The sequence below is a fragment of the Ceratosolen solmsi genome, unplaced genomic scaffold (assembly GCF_000503995.2).
Source record: "Ceratosolen solmsi marchali unplaced genomic scaffold, CerSol_1.0 scaffold14, whole genome shotgun sequence".
NCBI lineage: Eukaryota > Metazoa > Arthropoda > Insecta > Hymenoptera > Agaonidae > Ceratosolen > Ceratosolen solmsi.
In genome coordinates this window covers 760,624-783,802 of record NW_011948420.1, presented here as the reverse complement: position 1 = coordinate 783,802, position 23,179 = coordinate 760,624, and the positions used below count along the sequence as shown (strand labels likewise).

At 24.7% G+C, this 23,179-nt stretch overlaps 1 protein-coding gene across 1 annotated transcript in view; it reads right to left on the bottom strand.

The window, feature by feature from the left end:
• LOC105360898 (protein turtle homolog A) overlaps nt 1-23,179 on the bottom strand; it is a 194,765-nt gene that overhangs the window by 18,948 nt on the left and 152,638 nt on the right. The window contains exons 3-9 of the mRNA XM_011497912.1: nt 21,692-21,900; nt 17,577-17,693; nt 8,783-8,986; nt 7,308-7,459; nt 4,027-4,171; nt 2,527-2,657; nt 803-962 (exon numbers count right to left, since the gene is read on the bottom strand). Of these exons, the coding sequence (XP_011496214.1) occupies nt 803-962; nt 2,527-2,657; nt 4,027-4,171; nt 7,308-7,459; nt 8,783-8,986; nt 17,577-17,693; nt 21,692-21,900 (1,118 nt within the window). The remainder of the gene's footprint in view (nt 1-802; nt 963-2,526; nt 2,658-4,026; nt 4,172-7,307; nt 7,460-8,782; nt 8,987-17,576; nt 17,694-21,691; nt 21,901-23,179) is intronic.

Genomic DNA, 23,179 nt, shown 5'->3' with positions numbered 1-23,179 from the left:
TTAATTATGTTAGTGAATTGGAAGATTATCTCTATTTTTTAGATATTCATAAATAATTATAAATTAAGTAAAATAAAATTTCATTAATTTTAATTTGTTATAATATCTATGAATTCAGAAAAATTTATACTAATTTATTTTATTTAAAAAAAATATTATTTTTATTATAATCATTACAAAATTCTTTTATAATTATATATTTTATATTTATAAATATTGCACTGTGTTATATATATTAGTGATATAATTAAATACAGAAAAAATTATTTTTATTGAAATAAAACTTATAAAGTCACAGTTATTGGAAATAAAAAATGAATCAATAGTTTAAAAGATAATATTCAAAAATATAAATGATTAAAATAGAATTCCAGCAGCTTAGTATGACTGTTCTAAATAATGTTACGAACTTCAATATTAATAAAATTTATTAAAATAAAACTAAGCATTGAATATATAAATGTATTTTCATAATTGTAAAAAATGTAATGTTGCAATAAATTTTATTTTTAAGATTACAAAGAATTTAAGTATAATCCGTATAGAAAGAAAAGGAAATATTCACATGTCGAAACAGAAATTTACTTTTGAAGAAAATTCAACTTGTTCATCTATGAAATACTTTATCGTGTGGTAAAAAGGTGGGAAGAGATTTTGGGATCGTACATTGTGGCAGCAAAGTTTAGTTTCAATATCCATACAGTCGCTACTGCTGGCAAGTTTTCAACGTGATATATTCAATGGATAAGCCTGTTACTTGCTGTTCGTTTATTTGCTCGCCCATATGAATTCTACAACTCACATTTTATGTCCAAATTCAGTTGATTGCTCTCTCCGTCGCCCTCTTGATTGCTGCCAATGCAAGTGTAAGTGCCGGCTCTGTTTCGCGACACGTTTTGCAGCACGAGACTCTGATTGCTGACTATCGTGCCACTGGCTACGCTGTGATACAGCGGATTTCCCTATGATGTTAATGTTTCAAATTGTTAGATTGATATATGAAACAAACAATCCCCGAAAAAAGATTACTTACTAACAAAGCTTTAATTTTATGTGACAGTTAGTGAGATGGTGACGTAATTTGAAAATCAAAATTCAATAAAACTTCAAAAGAATTTCTGTGTAATTGAGTAGGAAAATTTAAACTAAGAATATTTTTAGGTGTTTAATAATTCATATTCATGAATGAAATTGTAAAATATTATTCGAGTTTATAATTGTTGGTAGTTTAAATATATATATATATATATATATATATATATATATTATATATATACTGTTTTTGATAAGATTTAACAATATTTTTATTTATTAAATACATGAAATTTAATCTTGAACTGCTGAAGTATAATTTATGCTGAAGTAAAATATTAAACCTTCTATGTGAGTATATTCTTCGTGGAAATACTTATATGATTGAGAAAAAATAGTTTTAAATATTTGAGTTCCATTTTTATAAAGTTAGAAATATATATAATTGATTAAATAGTTCCTTGTACTACGTTAAAATATCTATATTATAAGTATTCATTCATGATTTAAAATGATGAACACTAATTAATGCAAATGTAAAAAAGGATATATATTTAATATTAATAAAATTAAATATTATACTATTATAGTTAATTTTATTTATCCTTATTTATACATTTTATATTAATTTGTAAAACTTTAACTTGATTTTAACTTGAAAATAAATATTTCTGGTGGAATCACTCAATATAAATTAACTATGAAGAAACAACTTTAATCATAGTACACATTACCATATTTACATAATAATAAGATAAGATTTAAATTATATTTTAAATTGTTTTATAAAAATGCATTAATGATAAAAATAAGATTTATATCATTAGATTTTTTTATAGTAATAGGTAGAAGAATATTTCCATAATAATAGAGATATTACTAATCATAATTAATGTTAATTCTAATATATGTTATAATTATAGTATAACAACAATTATTAATTTTTATAAATTAAATTATTGTAAAAAATTTAGCGAAATTGCTAACGAATAACGAATACATGTTTTAAAATTCATCTGATGTTAGATATATTTTTTCCATGACAAATATTTGTATAGTATAGCAATCACATATTTTATATTTATCACTATATTCGTAACAGCAATTTATTAAGTTCTGAAATTAATAGTATTCAAGAAAATAAACTAAATATCTACAAGGCGAGTAAACATTTAAATTTATATTTGCGATATATTGCAATCATTTATATTTATTATATATCCTTATATTAATTTTCAAAATGTTCTCAAATTATTGACTTAGCTGGATTTAAAAATAAAAATTAATATTGTTTTACGGGATCAAGATTTAAGATCAAATAAAAGCATTCATTATACTTAAATCCTTATATCTATGATACAAATTTGATCCTTTTATTTAATTACATTTACGAAATTAGATTATTGACCGTGAAAAACAAGGGTTATGCCAGTTAGAATATGATATGCAACCTCTCGCAAGATGACAGTAACAGTGCTGTAATGTGATACTTACATTGTGTTTCCAAGAGACTTTGTAGACCCAGGGATTCGATTTAATGTTGCACTCGAAGTAGACGTCGAGGCCCTCACGAATAGCACTCGCATTCAAGTTACTGCCAAGCTCTAACGTGATTACCGGTTCGTCTGTAATGATTACCAACTAAGTGTGAGACTGTCCACACCAAGGAGAGGGAAACTCGCATGCGATTCCGGAACCATAAAATCAGTAAAGCTAGAGAAATGTTAGGACTTCCGCTTTCTCGGCCGGAAAGAGAATTAATGTAAGGTTAATGCATTTTGATTGAAAAAGTGTAAATTAAAATATGTAACAAATTATCAATGAGAGCAAAATTAATTAACTTACTCGATGCGTTAAATTAATTAAATTATTTATAAAATACTGGATTTGTGTTAAATATTTAATTTTATACTATGATTTGATTCTAATAAACTATTAACTTATTAATATATAAATTTGGTTTCATTATTACAACTAATTAAATACAACTATATTCCCTCATCAGCCTCATGTATAAAACGTAATGTTATCTACAAAGCTTAAATTATTTTTAAATTACGTATTATATAAAATAAAAATATTCATTAATTTATAAAATTATCCAAAATGATTCGATAATATATATTATACTTAAAAAATAATTGTTTATTAAAATAAAATATTTTTAAGACCAAGTCTTAAATAAGCAATACAATAAAAATAAATAAATATTTTAGATAATTCTTATTATAAATTTTCGTTAAAATAACCATTCCTGTAATATTTAACTTTATCAATATATGATATTATAATATAAATAATGTAAGCATTGTACATTTCTTATAAAACTTAAAAAAAAAATTTATTGTATTTATATATTATTTTGAATACTGAAAATCATTTATTTATTTTAAAACATCTAGAACTAAAATCTTTTATGATATTATTAGAAACTTGTTTTTGTTATACATAAACTCTACTTAATCTATAAATAAATGTCTGCTAATAAGAATAAATTAAAGAATATATAATAAATGAGATCATAACAAACATAGAATCGTGCAAGGAATTAATAAATTATATATATATATATATATATATATATATATATATAGCAAATACGGTAAATAATTGATACATATTAAATTTACACGAAAGTTTAGACGTTACTAACTTGAAATATCACCGTCTTTGATATTCTATACCTTTATCAATCTTTCTCTCTCTCTCTCTCTCTCTCTCTGCCTCAGTCACAAACACACCTATATCCAAATATATGTACACACTCTCCATCTTTTTCATTCTAAATAATACAAACTGGTTCTATTACTCTATTTTTCATTTTTTCTTTTGTCTTTTTACATTTTTTATTAATTTTGCAAAAACATTATGAAAATTCCATGTTCGAATTTGCATGACAGTCACAACATAAATTATTGAACATCCTACTCCCACCTATCCTAGACAATTCAACGGCTGATACGATACAACGAGGTTAGTCTAGGAAGTACTTACGATGTATATCCAGCTTCCATCCGTCCTCCATTTCAGAATCTGGGATTACAGGGATACTGCCACGGCAGGAAAGAAACTTGCCAGCGTCTTCAATACTTGGAACAAAGGTGAGGATACTTGTTGTCGTATTGCCATCTGGGCTAATCTGCATCAAGAGTTGATTTTCTTTTAAATAATCTTTTAAAAACATGGAATAAAATTCCATGAATGGTAAGATACTCTTACTAAAACTACTGATTAATATTCAAATTAGTACAGAATTTTAATAGTAATAAAAGATATAAATAATTTATGCATAGCTTTTTTTTATTAGTTCACTTACCTAAAATGTATGGAATATTAAAATAATTACAGTAAATTTATTGTTTTGAGTTCAACTATAAGATATTTGTTATATAATTAATTAACCATTATAAATTCGTTACTATTAATCAAATTTGTACATAATAAGAAATAAATCAATTTTTGTTTAGAATGAATTTAATGTTAAAAACTTAAAAAACTTGATCGAAATAAGCTTCATATTTAGATTTCGTGAGAAAAATTATAATAGTTCAAATAATATAAATATAGTAAATATCAAAATCTTATTAAATTTAAATAATATTTAGAATAATGATTTCTCATGAAAATAATGACAATAATATTATAATTAAAGTTTCTTTAAATTAAAAAAATATATAAGAACTTTATTATTAGTAAAACAAAATAATAAATATAAAACATAATAAAATATAATAAAATACAAAATATAAAATTGAACAAAACAGGAACAATAATTCAGTTTGATTTTACAACTAAAACAAAAGAGAAGTAATTTGAATTTTGCAAAATATTATTTATATTCAGCTAAATAATAAGAGCAACAGCAATATTATATATTAGTTTGGTATTTCATTAAATTTTACATTTTAATTATTGACATTAATATTATCGCTTACATTTAATTGACCTAAACAGTTATAGTTTTATTAATTTAAATATTAAATACTTATTTGTAGCAAATATCTTCTTTTTTCTGGCATAATAAAAAATTATTTCAATTCAATTTATTGTAGCCAATAGTTTGATATAAGAAAATTTGAAAGAATAAATAGATAGACACTATAAAGATAGACAGATAAAGATTTTTTACTATAGAGATATATATCCAACAATAATCCATAATAATGTGAAAAAATAATCAATACAATAATTAATATTGAAAATATTAAATTTCAAGTGATAAAATTATAACATGCAATTTAATGTCGAAAGTTAACCATAAAAAATGGGAATACTCAGGAAAAAAATTAGCTATTCTTAACAATGTACTTTTTTTCATGCCACATTTACAACCAATTTAGTAGCTATATAGATAGTGGTTAATCGAAAAATCTTTTGAGGCAAACAGTTTTCGGCTTCATGACTCCTTTAGGTCCCATGTGACTAAACTTTGGAGAAATTATCTCACAATGTAGCCAAGAAATAGAAATTTTCATTTGGGGACCTATTAATCTGAACGCGATTTGCGAAAATCAAGAGAACATAATCCTGCTACACAACCCAATTAGATGTACGCACGATGTAACTTTGTCTTAATGGTCGTTCATGGTGGAAGCAACGCAATTGCCAAATTATCAGACACATAGTTTAAGAGTTTCAATCAACTGTACACTATAATTTTCAACAATACATATATATATTATCGATAAAAATCATAAAAATCATATACTATTGAGTAGTCGATTATGTACTTTTCTTTAATATTATATATTACTGCAACAATACATATGTTAATAAAAACAGTCGATTATATATATGATGTAAGATAATATCATATTTTTACATACAATTTATGATTACTATTAAATAATAACATTGTATAAATTTAATTCATATTAAAGCAAATAATTTAAATAAACACAAAACATATTTTGTACGAATGAACACATTTATAAAAAAATTCTTTTATTTAACTGAATTTTAATATATTTATTACTTTAATTAGTTTACTGTTTTGATTATTTTCCTAATGTGAAAAGAATTTTATCTTTATTATTGATAAATATATATAGTAAAATTTATAGTTACTCATATTATATAATTTAAAGAAATGTTGTTCTTGAAAATATTTATTTTAATCAGTGTCCATGAATTTTAAAACTAGGTCAGTAAATAAGTCTATATGTATAGTTTATTATTTACGTAAATTATATCCATAAATTAGCTAATTTGAACAATAATATTATAGAAGAATATCAAATGCAGAATATCGAATTCGTGTACAATAGTATATATTATACAATGTATATAGTAATATTACAATATATATATATATATATATAAAATATTTAAAATACAAGAATATCAAAATAGTTAATATAATACACGTTATTTTTAAGAAAGAAAGTCCTTATAATAATAAATGTAATAAGGTGTATACGATAAAAAATAATATGAATAATAAATAATAGTAAATAATGATAAAATAAATGCATTTCTTAATTGTTCTTTAATTGAAATAAATATATATTAATAGAAAAATAAGAATAAAGGAAATACAAAATAAATAATAATAAATAAGAATATAATTATAATAATAATATATAATATAAATTTCTTGACTTTAGTATATTTTATTATCAACTATATACAGTAAAAACTACCATATCTGAAGAAAGGTATTACCTTGATTAGTAAAATTCTTTTTAATTCCATGTAAATTGCATAAATTTTTTAATTTAGTATCTAATTTACTATCTGATTTATTATCTAATTTATTTGACTATTAATTATTATTATATATAATAATATAAATAATATAAATATAATATAAACAATTTACTATCTAATAAATTAATTTTTTAATTAAAATTATTTTATTGTTGAATGATTACAATCATTATTATATTATTATAATCTAGAAAGTATTAATTTTAGTTTAATCTATTTTTAAAAAGAATGTAATTTAACAATAAATACTAATAAAATATTTTGTAATAAACTATAAATCCAGCCTTTTTTTATTTTTATTTATCGAAATACTTAATTATTAATAAAGGAAAGAATGTATAATAGAATGTGTACAATTTGTAGAAAGATTGCTGCCACAGCTATCAGAAGGAAAACAAAACGGCCATAAATCATATAAGAGCTCTCTTGCATAATCGCGAAATTCTAGTAGTAAGGCTGTAAGAAATTGAAGCTTCTGGCGTAGATAGCTCACACTCTTCTTAGTTCTCCTGGCGAATATTTTGATCGACGTCCGCTTACTTACACAGACACATGATACTACTCACCGTCTGGCGAACATTTCGAAGAGCAACCCCTCCTTTCGTCCATTCTATCGTTGGCGTCGGCTTGGCTCCGACGATCTCGCATCCTATTTCGTAAGTCGTTTCTGCGCTCAATGGGCGATTCTCCCCTTGAAGTCGTACCCACAACGGCCTCACTATAAAATATAATGTATTTACTTTTTCTGGCTAACAACAATGGGGCGGAAATTTTCATTTCATATCTTTTCTTTCTCTCGTCTTTTATACCACCTCTCTCTCTCTCTCTCTCTTTCTCTCTCATAGAATAATGCCATGAACAAATATTTTATGCAGTTGCAATCATTTGAATATTTGTAATTATATATTTTTTTATCTTATACGATTTAGTATGCACCGAATAAACTGAAACAGCAAAATGTAGAAAATAATTTTTTTTCCCTGATGTCTATAATAAAACTATAGTTCTTAGAATAAAGTAAATATTGGAATATATTCATTTTATTAAGGGTTCTTTTATTATTGAATTATTGAATCATAGATATTAATATTAACAATTTTCTAATATCAAATATATTAAATTTAATTACATTGGCTTATATTAATATATTATTCAAGATTCACATTTATAAACGCATAATAACTCGTTTAATTAAAATAATATAATGTAAAAAAAATACTCTAGTAATTATATTATACTTTAGATTATATTGATGATTTATAGCAAACTATAAATAAAGTTGAGTAAAATAATTATTTTTTAATTATTTTAATAAAATTGATTTTGTCACACCATTTTTAACTCTAAAGATAAATATAATATAAGAATATAAATCTAGAGTTTTCAAAATTATTAGCCAGTTAAAAGTTGTACAGTTTTATTATTTATTATTTATTATTCCCTATAGATTTATATAATCAAATTAAATTTTTACAATAAAAAATCTAAAACTTTTAAAAATTATTGATATAAACTATACTATTCAATTCATCAGCATTTAATTTTATTAAACATATTTTTAGAAATAGAAAATACATATATTACTGATATTCTGCATTTAAATTAAAGTAAAATGAACTATTAAAAACACTTTCAAATATTCGAAGAGTAAAATAAGTTTTCGTGTAAAATTATATTTAAATTTAAATTTAGATTTAAAATAATATTTAAAGTTATTGAAAAGTGAACAAAATTATTAATGAAAAGATTTATTGTTGTAAGAAGTATAGTATTAAATATACTCTTATTTTAAAATCAAGGAGTATCAATTTTATGTAATGAACGTAAAATTGAAAAATTGATTAATTATGTTAATATAAGCTCTAAAATATTTAGTACACATGTTATATCATCCAGAATTATGCTAAAACTAGAACAAGAACATCATGTAACTGCATAAAAATTTTCCTCTCATTAGGAGTAGTAAGATTACTGTGTCATTCATCTCCCAAAGATCTTATGGCAATCTTTAAAAAAAAATGTAAATATTAATTATACTTACAGTTCATGTCGAGAGATACAGAGCTGGATATTGGTGCAACTATATTGTTATTTGAGGCCTGACAAGTCAATATCGTATGCAGATGCTTGCGTTCGAGTTTTTCCAGTCGAAGGACATTTCTCACTTTCCTAATGCCGACTACTTCGTAACTGTCGTCAAGTAAAGCATTCTCTTGCCACCAAGTTACCCGAGGCTGTGGACGTCCTATTAATTGCCAATACAATGTATAAATATTTAAATAATATTTCTAACAATCCAATATTTACGAGTAAGAAAATGTATATTATAATAGATTATATTTCAGATTTGATAATTTATTTCTCGATAATATAAAAATAGCCTAAATGAATTAATAATATTCTACTTAAAAAAATGTATGAATGGTGGTTAAAATTCAAATTGAATTTTTCCAAAAATTTAACACATATAAAGAATAAAAGGAAAGGAAAAGTATTAAATAATTAAATTCTAAATAAATGTTATATATGTGTTATATAGAAATTTATACATACGATGTGAATAAATATTCATATTCAGGTTATAGAATCTCTACAAATTATTTAATTAATCAATACAATCAAAAGTAGTATTATGATATATTACAAATTATTAAATACTATTATAGATTTGCATTAAATCATAGAATCATATAATATGTAAAAAAATATTTACTGTTCTCTAACGTGCTTTATACTTATATCTTATAAAAATTAAAAATAGAAAAATATGTACAAGTTAATATTTAATATTTTTAGTAAGTTTTTAATCTAATAGTATCCAATTTCTTTTTTACACAATATGTATTAAAAATGATTTATTAAAGCCTATCTTCAAATATAAAATAATTTATCTCATCTATTAACATATTTTTATTTTATTAGTTTACATAATTTAATTAATTTTTTAATTGCTTTAATTACTTAAATTTGTTATTAGGAAAACTTTTACAACTTTTAAAAATTTTTTTCAATTTTTTAATATTCACATTCAATACCAAAATGTTATTAATATACTATGATTCATTGATTATATCTGTCGATTAAAAAAATAATGATTTGTTCACTTTATTAATCTATTATTATCAATTCAAAAATAAGAGAACATTTAACATATGAGATATACTTTTGCATAAATAATAATGTTCGTTAATCTCTTGATTATTGACAACCAAAAATAATTTGGAACTTTTAAAAATTTATAATTTAATAAATCGAAATTTCGATAAAGGTCGAAAATATTGAAATTTAGAAAAAACAATTTTTGTATTAACTTAGAGCATATGCATTTCCATCAGTATGTATATAATATTAGATTTTATTTTAATTTTACTATAAATTTTAATTGTACCATAATTCTATTACAAATTATAATTTGTAGTATATTTATTATTATATCCTAATTTTACTAAAAATTATATTGTCATAGCTCAGATCTTTCAACATACTCAATTTTGATTGAATTATTTTAACATAACTTCATCATCAATTAAAACAATAATTTTAATAAATAAAAAAACGAGAAAAGTATCGAAAGTATCTTGAAATTATTATAGTAAAATTTAAGTTATCCAAAGACAGCCACAGTTGATGTCATCACCTTTTATCTCTCATATTATATTCTGACAAAAATTCAAATAGAACTTACAATATTTAGCTACATTAATAATAAATGATTAATCAAAATAGAAAATAAAAGAACTACGCACAATATAATTTAATGATGCTGTATATATGGCAACCTTGGATATGACTATGCTAGCTGCGAATGCAAAATATATAACTATCAATAAAGTATTTCAATATAGTAGTTTCTGAGTACAGTAAAATTAATTATTTTTAATAAATTGTTCTTTTTTAATCACCAATGTATATATAGTAATGTAATTATCAAAAATGAAAAGTTAATTTTCTTATTACTAAGAAAAAAATCAAGAATTTTATCCTAAATAAGTATTAAATATAAATGACAAACGTATATCTTATTTTTATTTCATGTAATAGCATACTATTGACTATTTTAAAATTATTAATAAGTTTTAGTTCTATTACATAAAGTAATTATAAATGTCAACATTTTTTCACATAAAGTGATTAAAATTTTTAAATGTCATAGTTTTCTTTGATAAATCAGTTATTTTCTAATATTTGTGTAGGTCCTTGTAAGTTTTTAAAATTATCAATTTGAGTTTCTTATACTATACTTGTCTAGGATTAGACTAAAAAACTCCCAATGATGGTCGGTGAGGAATGTTATTTTTCGATTACAATTCGGATCACAGTGACGTCTTAGTGCTTGAATTCAGAGAACAGACCCGAAAACAGCGATGTTTAATACAGAAGTTCCAATACAGACGGTTTCAGGCAGAAGGTTCGATAGAAGGTTAAATGTCTTAACCACTTATGTGGTTAATGCGTAGGTGGTGCGCTTCATATTTAATAATTACTCGTGAAATACAATCAGCACTCTTGACTGCTTAACTGTGGCGCACTTAAATTAGATATAAATTATTTGGCTTCACTTTTGGCTTACGATCTTATTATTGCTGAATCTGGCCGAAGTATGTTTGTATATTAGTAAAACTGATTAACTGGTATATGGCGAAGTTTCGTGGCAGAGTTATGAGTAACTGATAACTGGTTGATACTGTGAGCAATAACTTGTGTAATAATAATAATAAGTGAATGATTGGTAAAAATACACTGAACACAGGAGCGTGGTGAGGTGCTCTTAAATATTCTATGCCGAAAGTTTTGATGACATCGGAAATTAAGCTTTAGAATATTCAAGAAGTCCAGAAGGACACTGCCTTGGAAGGTTCGAGAATTTTCAATGGACGTTGCTATGCGGAAATATTGTAGGAAACTAGAAAACAAGACATAGACTATTCAAGAATTCACAGAATCAATGCTTACAAACATAATCATCAGAAAGCTTGTCCTTTTCCCGTTTGTAAATTTTTGAAAATTGCTCCAATCCCGAACAATACTCAATACTATTATGTTGTTTCAAATGTATGAAATAGATATATTCTGAAATCAGTCTATTTTTAATACCAATAATTCTTGTAGTTCATAAAATGTAATGTTTAAGATTCATTACAATTATTTTAATTTTGATTATATAGGTTAAAAATAGAATTCGTTAAACATTTGTTATTGAATACAAACTACTACGTCTAACATGTTATTGACTTAAACTTCTTATTTTATTTAAATGTGCTCCTTTATGTTTATATTTATTGGATGAATTTTATTTGATGAAGAAAAAACTGAAATTTATTATTAATAAAAAAGACTATAATTCAAGACAAGAATGTATTTTTCAACTTACAGATATTAAAGGTTAATTTTAAAATTAAAGATCTGTCGTTAATAACATTAAAGAACTCCAAAATAAATTTATTCCAGAACTATCTATCTTGAAATAATTCATCAAGCAAAGCTTAAAATTTCAGAGAAATATTTACATTTTATAAAGCGAGGAGGAAAAACTGAAAATCATTACTCATGGGATCATATTAAAGCCTGAATCTTTCATTACACAAAAACAGTAACACTCTCGTCTAGGTAAAAGCTAGTGCGACTGTCACGAATAACGTTAATTATACTTTATTGCGTTTTCTTTTGATTAGTGATTTAGCTATATTATACTTAATTGAAAAATAAAAAAGGAAAATAGAATGTTGTAAGTTTTCAACCAAGCAAATTACATGCTATAAAATAGGCAAGGTTCTAACGAAGCTTAAAATTATTTGTACATATAAAAACGAATGTCTTGATGAAGCACAAGAGTCCAACCTTCGTTAATGACGATAATAGATGATTTACTATATTGTTAAATAAAAACATGAAGGATTACGTAAGCTCCTCAATAAACGGCAGTTCTCTGATTCACACTCATTTGCAACATGAACTGTATTTAAGATGCGAAATGCGCGATTCATTGGCGGTTGCTCGTTCTCCTCGGTTAAGCTCAATAAGTTAAGTATTATGTAAATACTACTTTTTTTACATTTTTAGAGAGCAACGGAAGCGAAAAAGTTGATGAAAGATATAAGCAAGAAACGGGAGAGAAACAAAGGAAAGAAGAGAATGAATGAGCGAGCAACAAGTAAAAGTTGCGTCCTATTATACAAAATGCAAATTAGGTTTGTGAAATTTAAGTCTAACTGATGTGACGTTGACGAAAAAATTTTTTCCCTCATGAAAATTTTTTATTAAATCGAGTTTTTTGCATTCATTTTTCAACTTGTACATAGAAGAGCTAAATCGTTTATTTTTCTCTATTGCCACTTCACGCCTGCATAATTCGGCTCAAATAGAATGTTCGTTTATTTATATAAATAATATGCTTAACAGTTATGAGCTAAATGTTATTATTTCTAAAATATCATAAAGACAGCGTTATCAGAGTGAAAATTTTCTCTAAATGTACCTCTTTTCTTTACTTTACTTTTAAACTATTTATTAAGTACAGATTTTCATGACAAATTATATTTGACTTGAGAACATACGGAAGGTTATCGGGAAACTACACGAATACGATCTTGATTTCCCATTCACTTTTTCTCCGAAATTATATAAAGGAAAAGAATTTCATGCTCTTTCTATTTGGAATAAAGTCAATCGATTTAAGATTCCTGACTTAAGTTTTTTTTTTAATTCCTTGTTAAGTATGCATATATGGTCAGTATCTCCAACGATAGATATGAGCATTAAACTTTATTATTTTTCTTTTCCTAAAATAATTCACATAGAGTTTACTTTTACATATTCATAGTACAAATGCAGCTGCTTTAATATGATAACAATGAGCAAGCCTAATTTTTTAATTCAGATTATATACATAAATTGTTGTAAATTGATTTTATGATATTGTCTTCACCAATGGTTTATACTGAACAGTATTTTTAATTATTTACAAATATCATTTAGAAAAACCATCTTGAACTGTTTTTACTATTGCAAAAATGAATAGCAATTGTACATGGTTACAAATAACTACTATAAAATAAATTCATAATAAATTTTTCAAAATAATTTTCAAAATAAAATTTCAAAATAATTTTTAATCTACTCCATACTAAATAACTCGAAATATTTTTCAGATACATAATACGTAGTGTAAATGTAAAAAATGAAAATAGAATTTTATTTTTACAAAATAATTCTCATGAAGCTATAAATTTTATAAACACACCCACCACAAAGTATTCTTATAAATATTTTTAAATTATGAGATAATTCCACAGATCCAAATATAATAAATATATGATTATATTAGATTTTTTATGTATTGAAAGTACAATATTATAATAGTTTCATGTATAAATCACTTAATCAATTATATACATTAAATGTCATATTAATAATAAGATTTCATATTATATTAAACAAATTATTCTTTAGAATAAATAGATACAAAGATCATTATTTTTATATTTCATTTTTTATTAAAATTATTATTTTTTAAATTTTTATTTTATAAGTGAATGTTCGGAAATTAATTCCACAATTCAACTCGTCAGCCCTTGTGAGCGAAAGGGTTTGAATGCTAGTGTGAATTTTACGATATCGCTTGCCAGATGTTTTATGACACTAGTACAAATAATTGTGAGCGAAAGGGTTTGAATGCTAGTGTGAATTTTACGATATCGCTTGCCAGATGTTTTATGACACTAGTACAAATAATTGTGAGCGAAAGGGTTTGAATGCTAGTGTGAATTTTACGATATCGCTTGCCAGATGTTTTATGACACTAGTACAAATAATTGTGAGCGAAAGGGTTTGAATGCTAGTGTGAATTTTACGATATCGCTTGCCAGATGTTTTATGACACTAGTACAAATAATTGTGAGCGAAAGGGTTTGAATGCTAGTGTGAATTTTACGATATCGCTTGCCAGATGTTTTATGACACTAGTACAAATAATTGTGAGCGAAAGGGTTTGAATGCTAGTGTGAATTTTACGATATCGCTTGCCAGATGTTTTATGACACTAGTACAAATAATTGTGAGCGAAAGGGTTTGAATGCTAGTGTGAATTTTACGATATCGCTTGCCAGATGTTTTATGACACTAGTACAAATAATTGTGAGCGAAAGGGTTTGAATGCTAGTGTGAATTTTACGATATCGCTTGCCAGATGTTTTATGACACTAGTACAAATAATTGTGAGCGAAAGGGTTTGAATGCTAGTGTGAATTTTACGATATCGCTTGCCAGATGTTTTATGACACTAGTACAAATAATTGTGAGCGAAAGGGTTTGAATGCTAGTGTGAATTTTACGATATCGCTTGCCAGATGTTTTATGACACTAGTACAAATAATTGTGAGCGAAAGGGTTTGAATGCTAGTGTGAATTTTACGATATCGCTTGCCAGATGTTTTATGACACTAGTACAAATAATTGTGAGCGAAAGGGTTTGAATGCTAGTGTGAATTTTACGATATCGCTTGCCAGATGTTTTATGACACTAGTACAAATAATTGTGAGCGAAAGGGTTTGAATGCTAGTGTGAATTTTACGATATCGCTTGCCAGATGTTTTATGACACTAGTACAAATAATTGTGAGCGAAAGGGTTTGAATGCTAGTGTGAATTTTACGATATCGCTTGCCAGATGTTTTATGACACTAGTACAAATAATTGTGAGCGAAAGGGTTTGAATGCTAGTGTGAATTTTACGATATCGCTTGCCAGATGTTTTATGACACTAGTACAAATAATTGTGAGCGAAAGGGTTTGAATGCTAGTGTGAATTTTACGATATCGCTTGCCAGATGTTTTATGACACTAGTACAAATAATTGTGAGCGAAAGGGTTTGAATGCTAGTGTGAATTTTACGATATCGCTTGCCAGATGTTTTATGACACTAGTACAAATAATTGTGAGCGAAAGGGTTTGAATGCTAGTGTGAATTTTACGATATCGCTTGCCAGATGTTTTATGACACTAGTACAAATAATTGTGAGCGAAAGGGTTTGAATGCTAGTGTGAATTTTACGATATCGCTTGCCAGATGTTTTATGACACTAGTACAAATAATTGTGAGCGAAAGGGTTTGAATGCTAGTGTGAATTTTACGATATCGCTTGCCAGATGTTTTATGACACTAGTACAAATAATTGTGAGCGAAAGGGTTTGAATGCTAGTGTGAATTTTACGATATCGCTTGCCAGATGTTTTATGACACTAGTACAAATAATTGTGAGCGAAAGGGTTTGAATGCTAGTGTGAATTTTACGATATCGCTTGCCAGATGTTTTATTGCATTTTACTTTCTCGCATTCTCAAACAGTGAAATTAAGAATATATTTAAAATGATTATATTTCTTTTTTTTAATATTTTGAAAATATGTACTTATTGAATGATTATAGTTTTTACTTTTATAAACAAAGTAGAAATATTTCATTTATTTGTATTAATATACAATTTTATACATTATTTTACTGTACAATAGAATAATTTAATAATAATAGAATCAAACAATATATATATATTTCTCTAAAAATCTTGTACTTACATAAAATAATGAAAATAAATCAAGATAATACTTGAGTTAAAACATCTTTTCACATACATTAACAAATGTTTAACAATATTTTCTTATTGATCTATTTTTTTATAAAAAAGTCACTAAATTTATTAATTAATATTATTTATTCTCAATAAATTGTAAATGAATTATCATTACTAATAAGTTTAATGTTAATTTCAAAATTCAGTATTCAATTATTTAACAATAAAATGTCTGTATATAATAACAAATTAACAATTTGATTTATAACTATTTTTCAGTAAACAACATGATATAAAAATTACTTTTTTTTATCTATAGAACATTCTTTAATGAATTAATTGAAATAATCACCGTAGTTTGAAAAATTATAAATTAAGAGAACACCCAACTTGAATCGAAATAAATTTGAATAAAATAAGAAACCATAGCATTGTTTAAATTACTTTGTTTGAAGTTAGAAATCTATTATTTCTTAAGAAAGTGTTATTAATTAGTAATTTAAGAGATATTTAAACGTGTTTAATTTATTTCTTAAATATTAATTTAAAAAATTAATTCCTATCGTTAGTAGTTTATTGCAAGTTACTTAAAAAAATTAAATTTATAAAGTTGTGTTTATTTTCATAATATATCACAGAAATTAAGATAGTTTTACATTCATTTTTAAAAAAATCCATATTGAAAGTTATCTATTTTTTATTATCTTGCTCTAGTTATTAATTCAATTAAATCTTCTATTTAATTTGAAAAATATTTATCAAATCTTCATTGAATTTATTTAAAAAATAGCACGTAGCTTTTTCTACAATAAAATTAATGAAACCAAAAACATACTTAAGTAATACCTGATACAAAATTAAATTGAGTAATCAAATTATTTATAAATGAAATACTGATATTTATATTATAATGCAATTGAAATTGTAGGAGAAAAGTATTTTTTGTAAATTGATCAATTTTTAGTCACGCGTAATGTAAAATTAAATTATATTTACAATAGATTTCTTGCGCTAGATAATAAAATAAAAAATATTTAATATTTATGTAAAATTTATGCAATAAATTATTAAATATATAAAAAATTGGTAACTAAAGTACAAGACAGAATATATTTAATGTATGTAATTTATAAACTGGCTACATATGACAGCCTATCTACCATTACTTAGAGATAAATATGCACTAATGAGGTAATATGTGGAATATTAGTGGAATATTATCATGTATTCAATAAAAACATTGCATAAAAGTTAATTTTAGTTACTTGCCTCCTGCAGCGACGCAGGTGATGTTCAGCGAAGCCCCTTCGCTATACGGGCCAAGCACATAATAGGGTATGTGCGATTCACCGTCCTCATCCAAAATGCTGAGCTGTTCCGGCGGTACTGAAATCATACAAAGCGTAATGAAACTTCGAAAGTAGATTAACTATACAGTACTTCAAGAGCTAGAGGCTTACTTTATTACTCTCATATTTTTCTTTGTCCCACTTAAAGGAAATATGTAATTTACAAATGAATGCGCCACGAAGTGTATATTTCAAGAAGTAACGATCTATAAATTTTATGCTTTTAAATTTCTCCAAAATTTTTATTGATATAAATAAAAAACATTATTATGGTGAGTTTTAAATTAAATCATAAACTTACTCGCTAGGATAAGACATGATTATTGATAAAAACGTGATACTTTCTATCGCTCCATCAAAGGTACTAATAGTAAATATGACTAAAGATATTTAATTTTTTTGTTTATCTGTTCAAAATTTTGATATTTTCATTTAATTTTGACATGCGACATCGATTTTATCCAGTAATATAACAAAATTAATTTCTTGATAAAGTATCCTATTTGTGTAGATATAATACTTATTGTATTTAAAAATATTCATATAATATATTTTTAATCTTAATATAATTTACAAATATTATACGAATATAAATTTAAGTAAAAATAACCGTAACGAACCAGACATATATAGAATATAGTATGCATATATATATATATATATATATATATATATATATATATATAGATATTGATAAAATACAGTATTTTACATATATATTTATACATTTGATTATATTATTATATTTTGAAAAAGTAGTATATTAATATTTAAGTTCTATTTTTATATATGATATATAATGTATTAGAAATTATTTAAATCGTTTCTTAATATTTTATGTAAATGATATTTCACATGATAAATTTGTAGAATCAATTTTATTTTTTAACAACGTTATAAAATTATATTATATAAATATTATATAAATTTTAATACTGAAAGTTTTATTAAATTAATAATTAAAGTTTTATTTGTATCTAAAAATCCGTATTTAAATATTACTTTGTCCTTACGAGTCTAATATTAAGTCTTATTTTATAATTTAATAATAATATGGTTATTAAAATAACATATTCATTAATATTATTTTTAATTCTTTAATTGATTTTAGGAATAAGTGTATAGTACTATTTATAGAATATAAAATCAAATTATATTATCTAATTGATTAAATTAAAAATTAATTGAAAGTTGCTCAAATATCATAGTGTGTAATAATTTCTTACGACTCAAAATATAATTGTTTTTTTTTTCTAAATATGATTAGATTTTAGTATGATCAAAATTTTAGCACTTCTTTATACGTATCAACAATAAAAAACTTTTTGAAGAAGCATAAAATTCATAGTATTATTGTTTTCTGCTGAAATATCTTAATATTATTTAAATATATTTATATCTTTAAATTCAATGAAACACAAGCTCTGTTTCTCAATTTAAGATATATAACTTACTTTATATAAACATTTTTATTATGTATATTATACGTGAATTTTATAACTTTAATTTTTTTAAATTTCATAAATACTGATTTTATATGGAAATTGCTGCGCATTCTCCGAGTGATAGTAACTAAGAAGAAGAGATAATTTAGTTTGGAGAAGTGTCGAATCGTGGATAGAAGGTACTATATTGAAGATCTCATAGAAGTTGTGTTATAGTTACTACTGATTGATGCCTGACGCGAGTTCGATATTAGCGCACATTGGTGCACCCTCGATCCTGAAAATTGATGAGAGGCTTGACGGGGAGCTCCACGTTCCGTACGATATATATGTTAAAATTTCGGAGCCCACTGATAATTTACGGATGATTGCAATTTCTATAAAGCGTTCTATTCTCTTCTGTGTCAATCTCATTCGTGGCTAACTGCATTTGCTAGTCCCGTAGAAGCATAGTATTTAACCGCTCTAAGTCCATGACTTCCGTTCTCACGAGTCTTAAAGAGTGATGACGGCGCGAACTTCAGCTGCATTTAACATTTTGACATAAATCGACCCATCGCACAGAATTATGCGCAACTTCAATTAGATTGATAGCGAGATACAAACAGATAGTCAGCTCGTAAGCATTTCGAAATTAATGTTAAATACAATACTCTAACACGTATTATAAGTAAAATCTTATCATAATAGAAGTTAAATGTTTTTATTTTTACGTTTTTTATTATATCTTTACATTCTTTTAATTAAAATATTATTAATATATAGAATATACCATAAAATTTTATTTAAAAAATGTAATATATTGTTTAATTGTATTGTGAGTTCTTTATATTTTTATGTTTTTGAATATTCATAATTAAATAAACTTTCGGTTTTGGCATATATTATAAAATTGCATTTTGAAGATTTTTATTTCCCAATAAAGTGATAAATCAGAATACGAAATATTAAATTCTTATGATTTCTTTAGAAACAATATCTTCCTTCCTAATATATTTTTTTTAATTTTATATAGTAAAATAAATTATATAATAAATAAAGTAAATATGTATTTGTCAAGTATGTATGTATTTGTAACTATACAAATTAATAATAATATTGAAAATTGAATATTATTGTTCAATTTAAAGAAAATTTTATTTAAAGCGCTTCAGCTACTAGTTTTCATATTTTAAAAGAAAGTCAATGCTTTAAAATTCTGAAAATCTTGAGTGAAAAAGTATGCAAATAATAAATCCAAACCTATTATGGGACTTAAGTGCTTTTACATTTATCAAGATTTCTTGAGAAACATTTCTTTTAAGCTTATCGAAACTTACGAATTAGTTAATATAATAAACTCTTAATTTTTACTACTCTTAATGATAGATTGTAAATCGAAATCACCGATGTAAAATAGAAAATAAATAATAAAATTTAATCACATTTACGGTTTTATTTTTGCATTAATAAATTATTGAAAAATTTTATCATGCTAACTTTCATAAACATGTATTAAGAATTAAGTCAGTATTTAAATCATGTAATGCGTAATGCAAATTGTCAAAAGTGTAGTAATTATATAAAATATTTTACATTTATAAATATCAATATAATACACAGAACATCATAAAATTATCACCTTTTACACTACTATACCTACATTATACCATTATAAATTATTATATATTACGTTACATTAAAATATTATACCATTATACATTACAAACACCATTATATCTACTCTTTTTAATTTGCAATTAATATTTTTTTATTTTATTTATATTACACTATATTATTCTACGTCCTATTTTCAAATAGATTATCTATATTCTTATTAGTTATTTTCAAAAAACAAAATCAATATTTCAGTGCATAATAAATGATTGGAAAACTAAATTAAAATGACAGATGGAATTACTTTAATTTAAATAAAAATGAAATATTATGTAAACTGAAAAATGAATTATTTTGATAATTTTATATCATTTAAAATGGATTCTACAAAATAGAATAAATTATACATTTGTTTCAGAAATAAGAAAAATATATTACTTTAATAAAATAAATTCTTTAAATTTTTCAATGGTATTAATTTTTCATTAGAATGAAAAGTCAGCGAATGGAAATTGATTTTCAAAAAATTGCATAACAAAGAATTAAATAATAGTTCTTCTATATATATCGTAAATCAAAATTATGCTATTAATAGTAGTATGATGATCATTCGTATTTATTCATAGATTAGTGCATAAGGCATGAAGATAAACACAATAAGTTTTAATCCTACATATAATTTTGAGGTATGCAAATCTTTTGACTTTCTAATTACGTCGAAATTTAGCAAGTTTAAAAATAAAGCTTATTATACTTAATGTAATTTTTTTTGTTTAAAGTAAACTCCGTAATATATACGTAAGTATAAATGACTATTGATAAATGGTTCTCTGTAAATCTGAGAATACCAATTTTATGAAAATAAGCTGTAAGGTATTGTCCTGCAAGATCAGTCTATTGGAAAATTATAAGAGATATAATTTCGAACATTTCAGAAACTATTTACATGAAAAGAATGGAATCAATTGAGAAAACAAATATATGGTTGTCTTACTAATGACAGTCAAATTGACTTTGCTGTTCCTAGTTGGTGATTGCTTGAAGTCCACTCGACATCTATAAAGTCCAGCATCCATCTCCTTCACGGACTCAAGGTTCAACTTTGCTGGAGTGTCAGCATGCTTGAAGAAGGCCCGACCTCCTAAACTGGGATCTTGCCAGTGGCTACCGTGTTCTAAAGCTGATATCCGTCGAGAGTCGAAACTATAAATAAAATAATTAGAATGAACAATTTCCAAGTTAATTTACATTTCAAGAGAAAAAAATCTTTCTCTTAAAGGTCTATATTCATGAAAGATCTGAGTAATATCCGGATAAGAGATTTTTTCCTCGATTATTCAAATATCGATTGCGAAATCTTCTCTCAATAGAATACTTTTATATAACTTTAGAAGCAATGAACACTTTTTTTACTCGCTCAATTATATTACAATTGTAATTACATGTTTTTTTTTTAATTCAAAGCTAAACATATATTCGGCTATATTTTTCAACTCACTCATTTTTAATTTTAAACTAATAATTTAAATATTCTTTAGAATATATCTTTTAGAACTTATATTTATTCATTTATTATATTATAATTAAGCTGATGGCTAATATGAGTACACAGTAAATTAATTACACTGATGAAATATACAAATCACATTGTAATAGATCGTTATCATTAATTAATATTAATCATTCAAAAATGATATAAAATCATAATATTTGTTTGGTGCCGATATTAAAGTAATTTCTGATAACGCAGAATTTGTTTAACTAAACAAATACATTTATTGAAATTGTTCGATTTTAAAGGGTTAGCTTATGTCTCGAACTATTTTAAAGGAAATCAATAACAGACAAGGCTGAAAAATATAATATATTTATTAAAAACAAGGTTAATGATTGTAAACAATTATTATAATATTGCACTGTTGTGTAGAAATCAATAATTCTGTTGGATTATTCAAATGATGTGTTCTTGTGATTCTTATGCTATGAAGGCTTCTATGGATTTTAATGTGTTGCTTTGAGGTTATGCTGATGTTGTCAATGTCAGCTGATGTCGTCAGTCAATCATGCTTGTGAGGCAGCATGGGATGATGGTAGTTGAATCAAGTATGCTTGATTGGTGAATAGCTATACTTGATGTGGTGTCAGATCTTAAATGGAATTTATTATGTAATCAATTATGTCTTTAATTATGTAAAGGGGGCAGCAGTAAAATCTAGTCACAGGAAAAACAATTAGAAGTAGTATTTCTAATTCGTGGAGGATTTGATAATCCGTATCTGTAGAGTCTATTAGTCGATCTGTGTTGGTCATGTGTAACCAATGTGTGTGAACCACAGTGACTCTTGCGTCAGCTGTTCAGGGCCTGCACGGCTCCGAAGTGTTCTTCGGACGAGCGCTAGTGTGTCCTGTTTGTGCTAGCGGGCCTGTACGATGTCGAGCGGTTATTTCGAGAGAGCGTAAGTGTGCCCGATCGACAATAGCG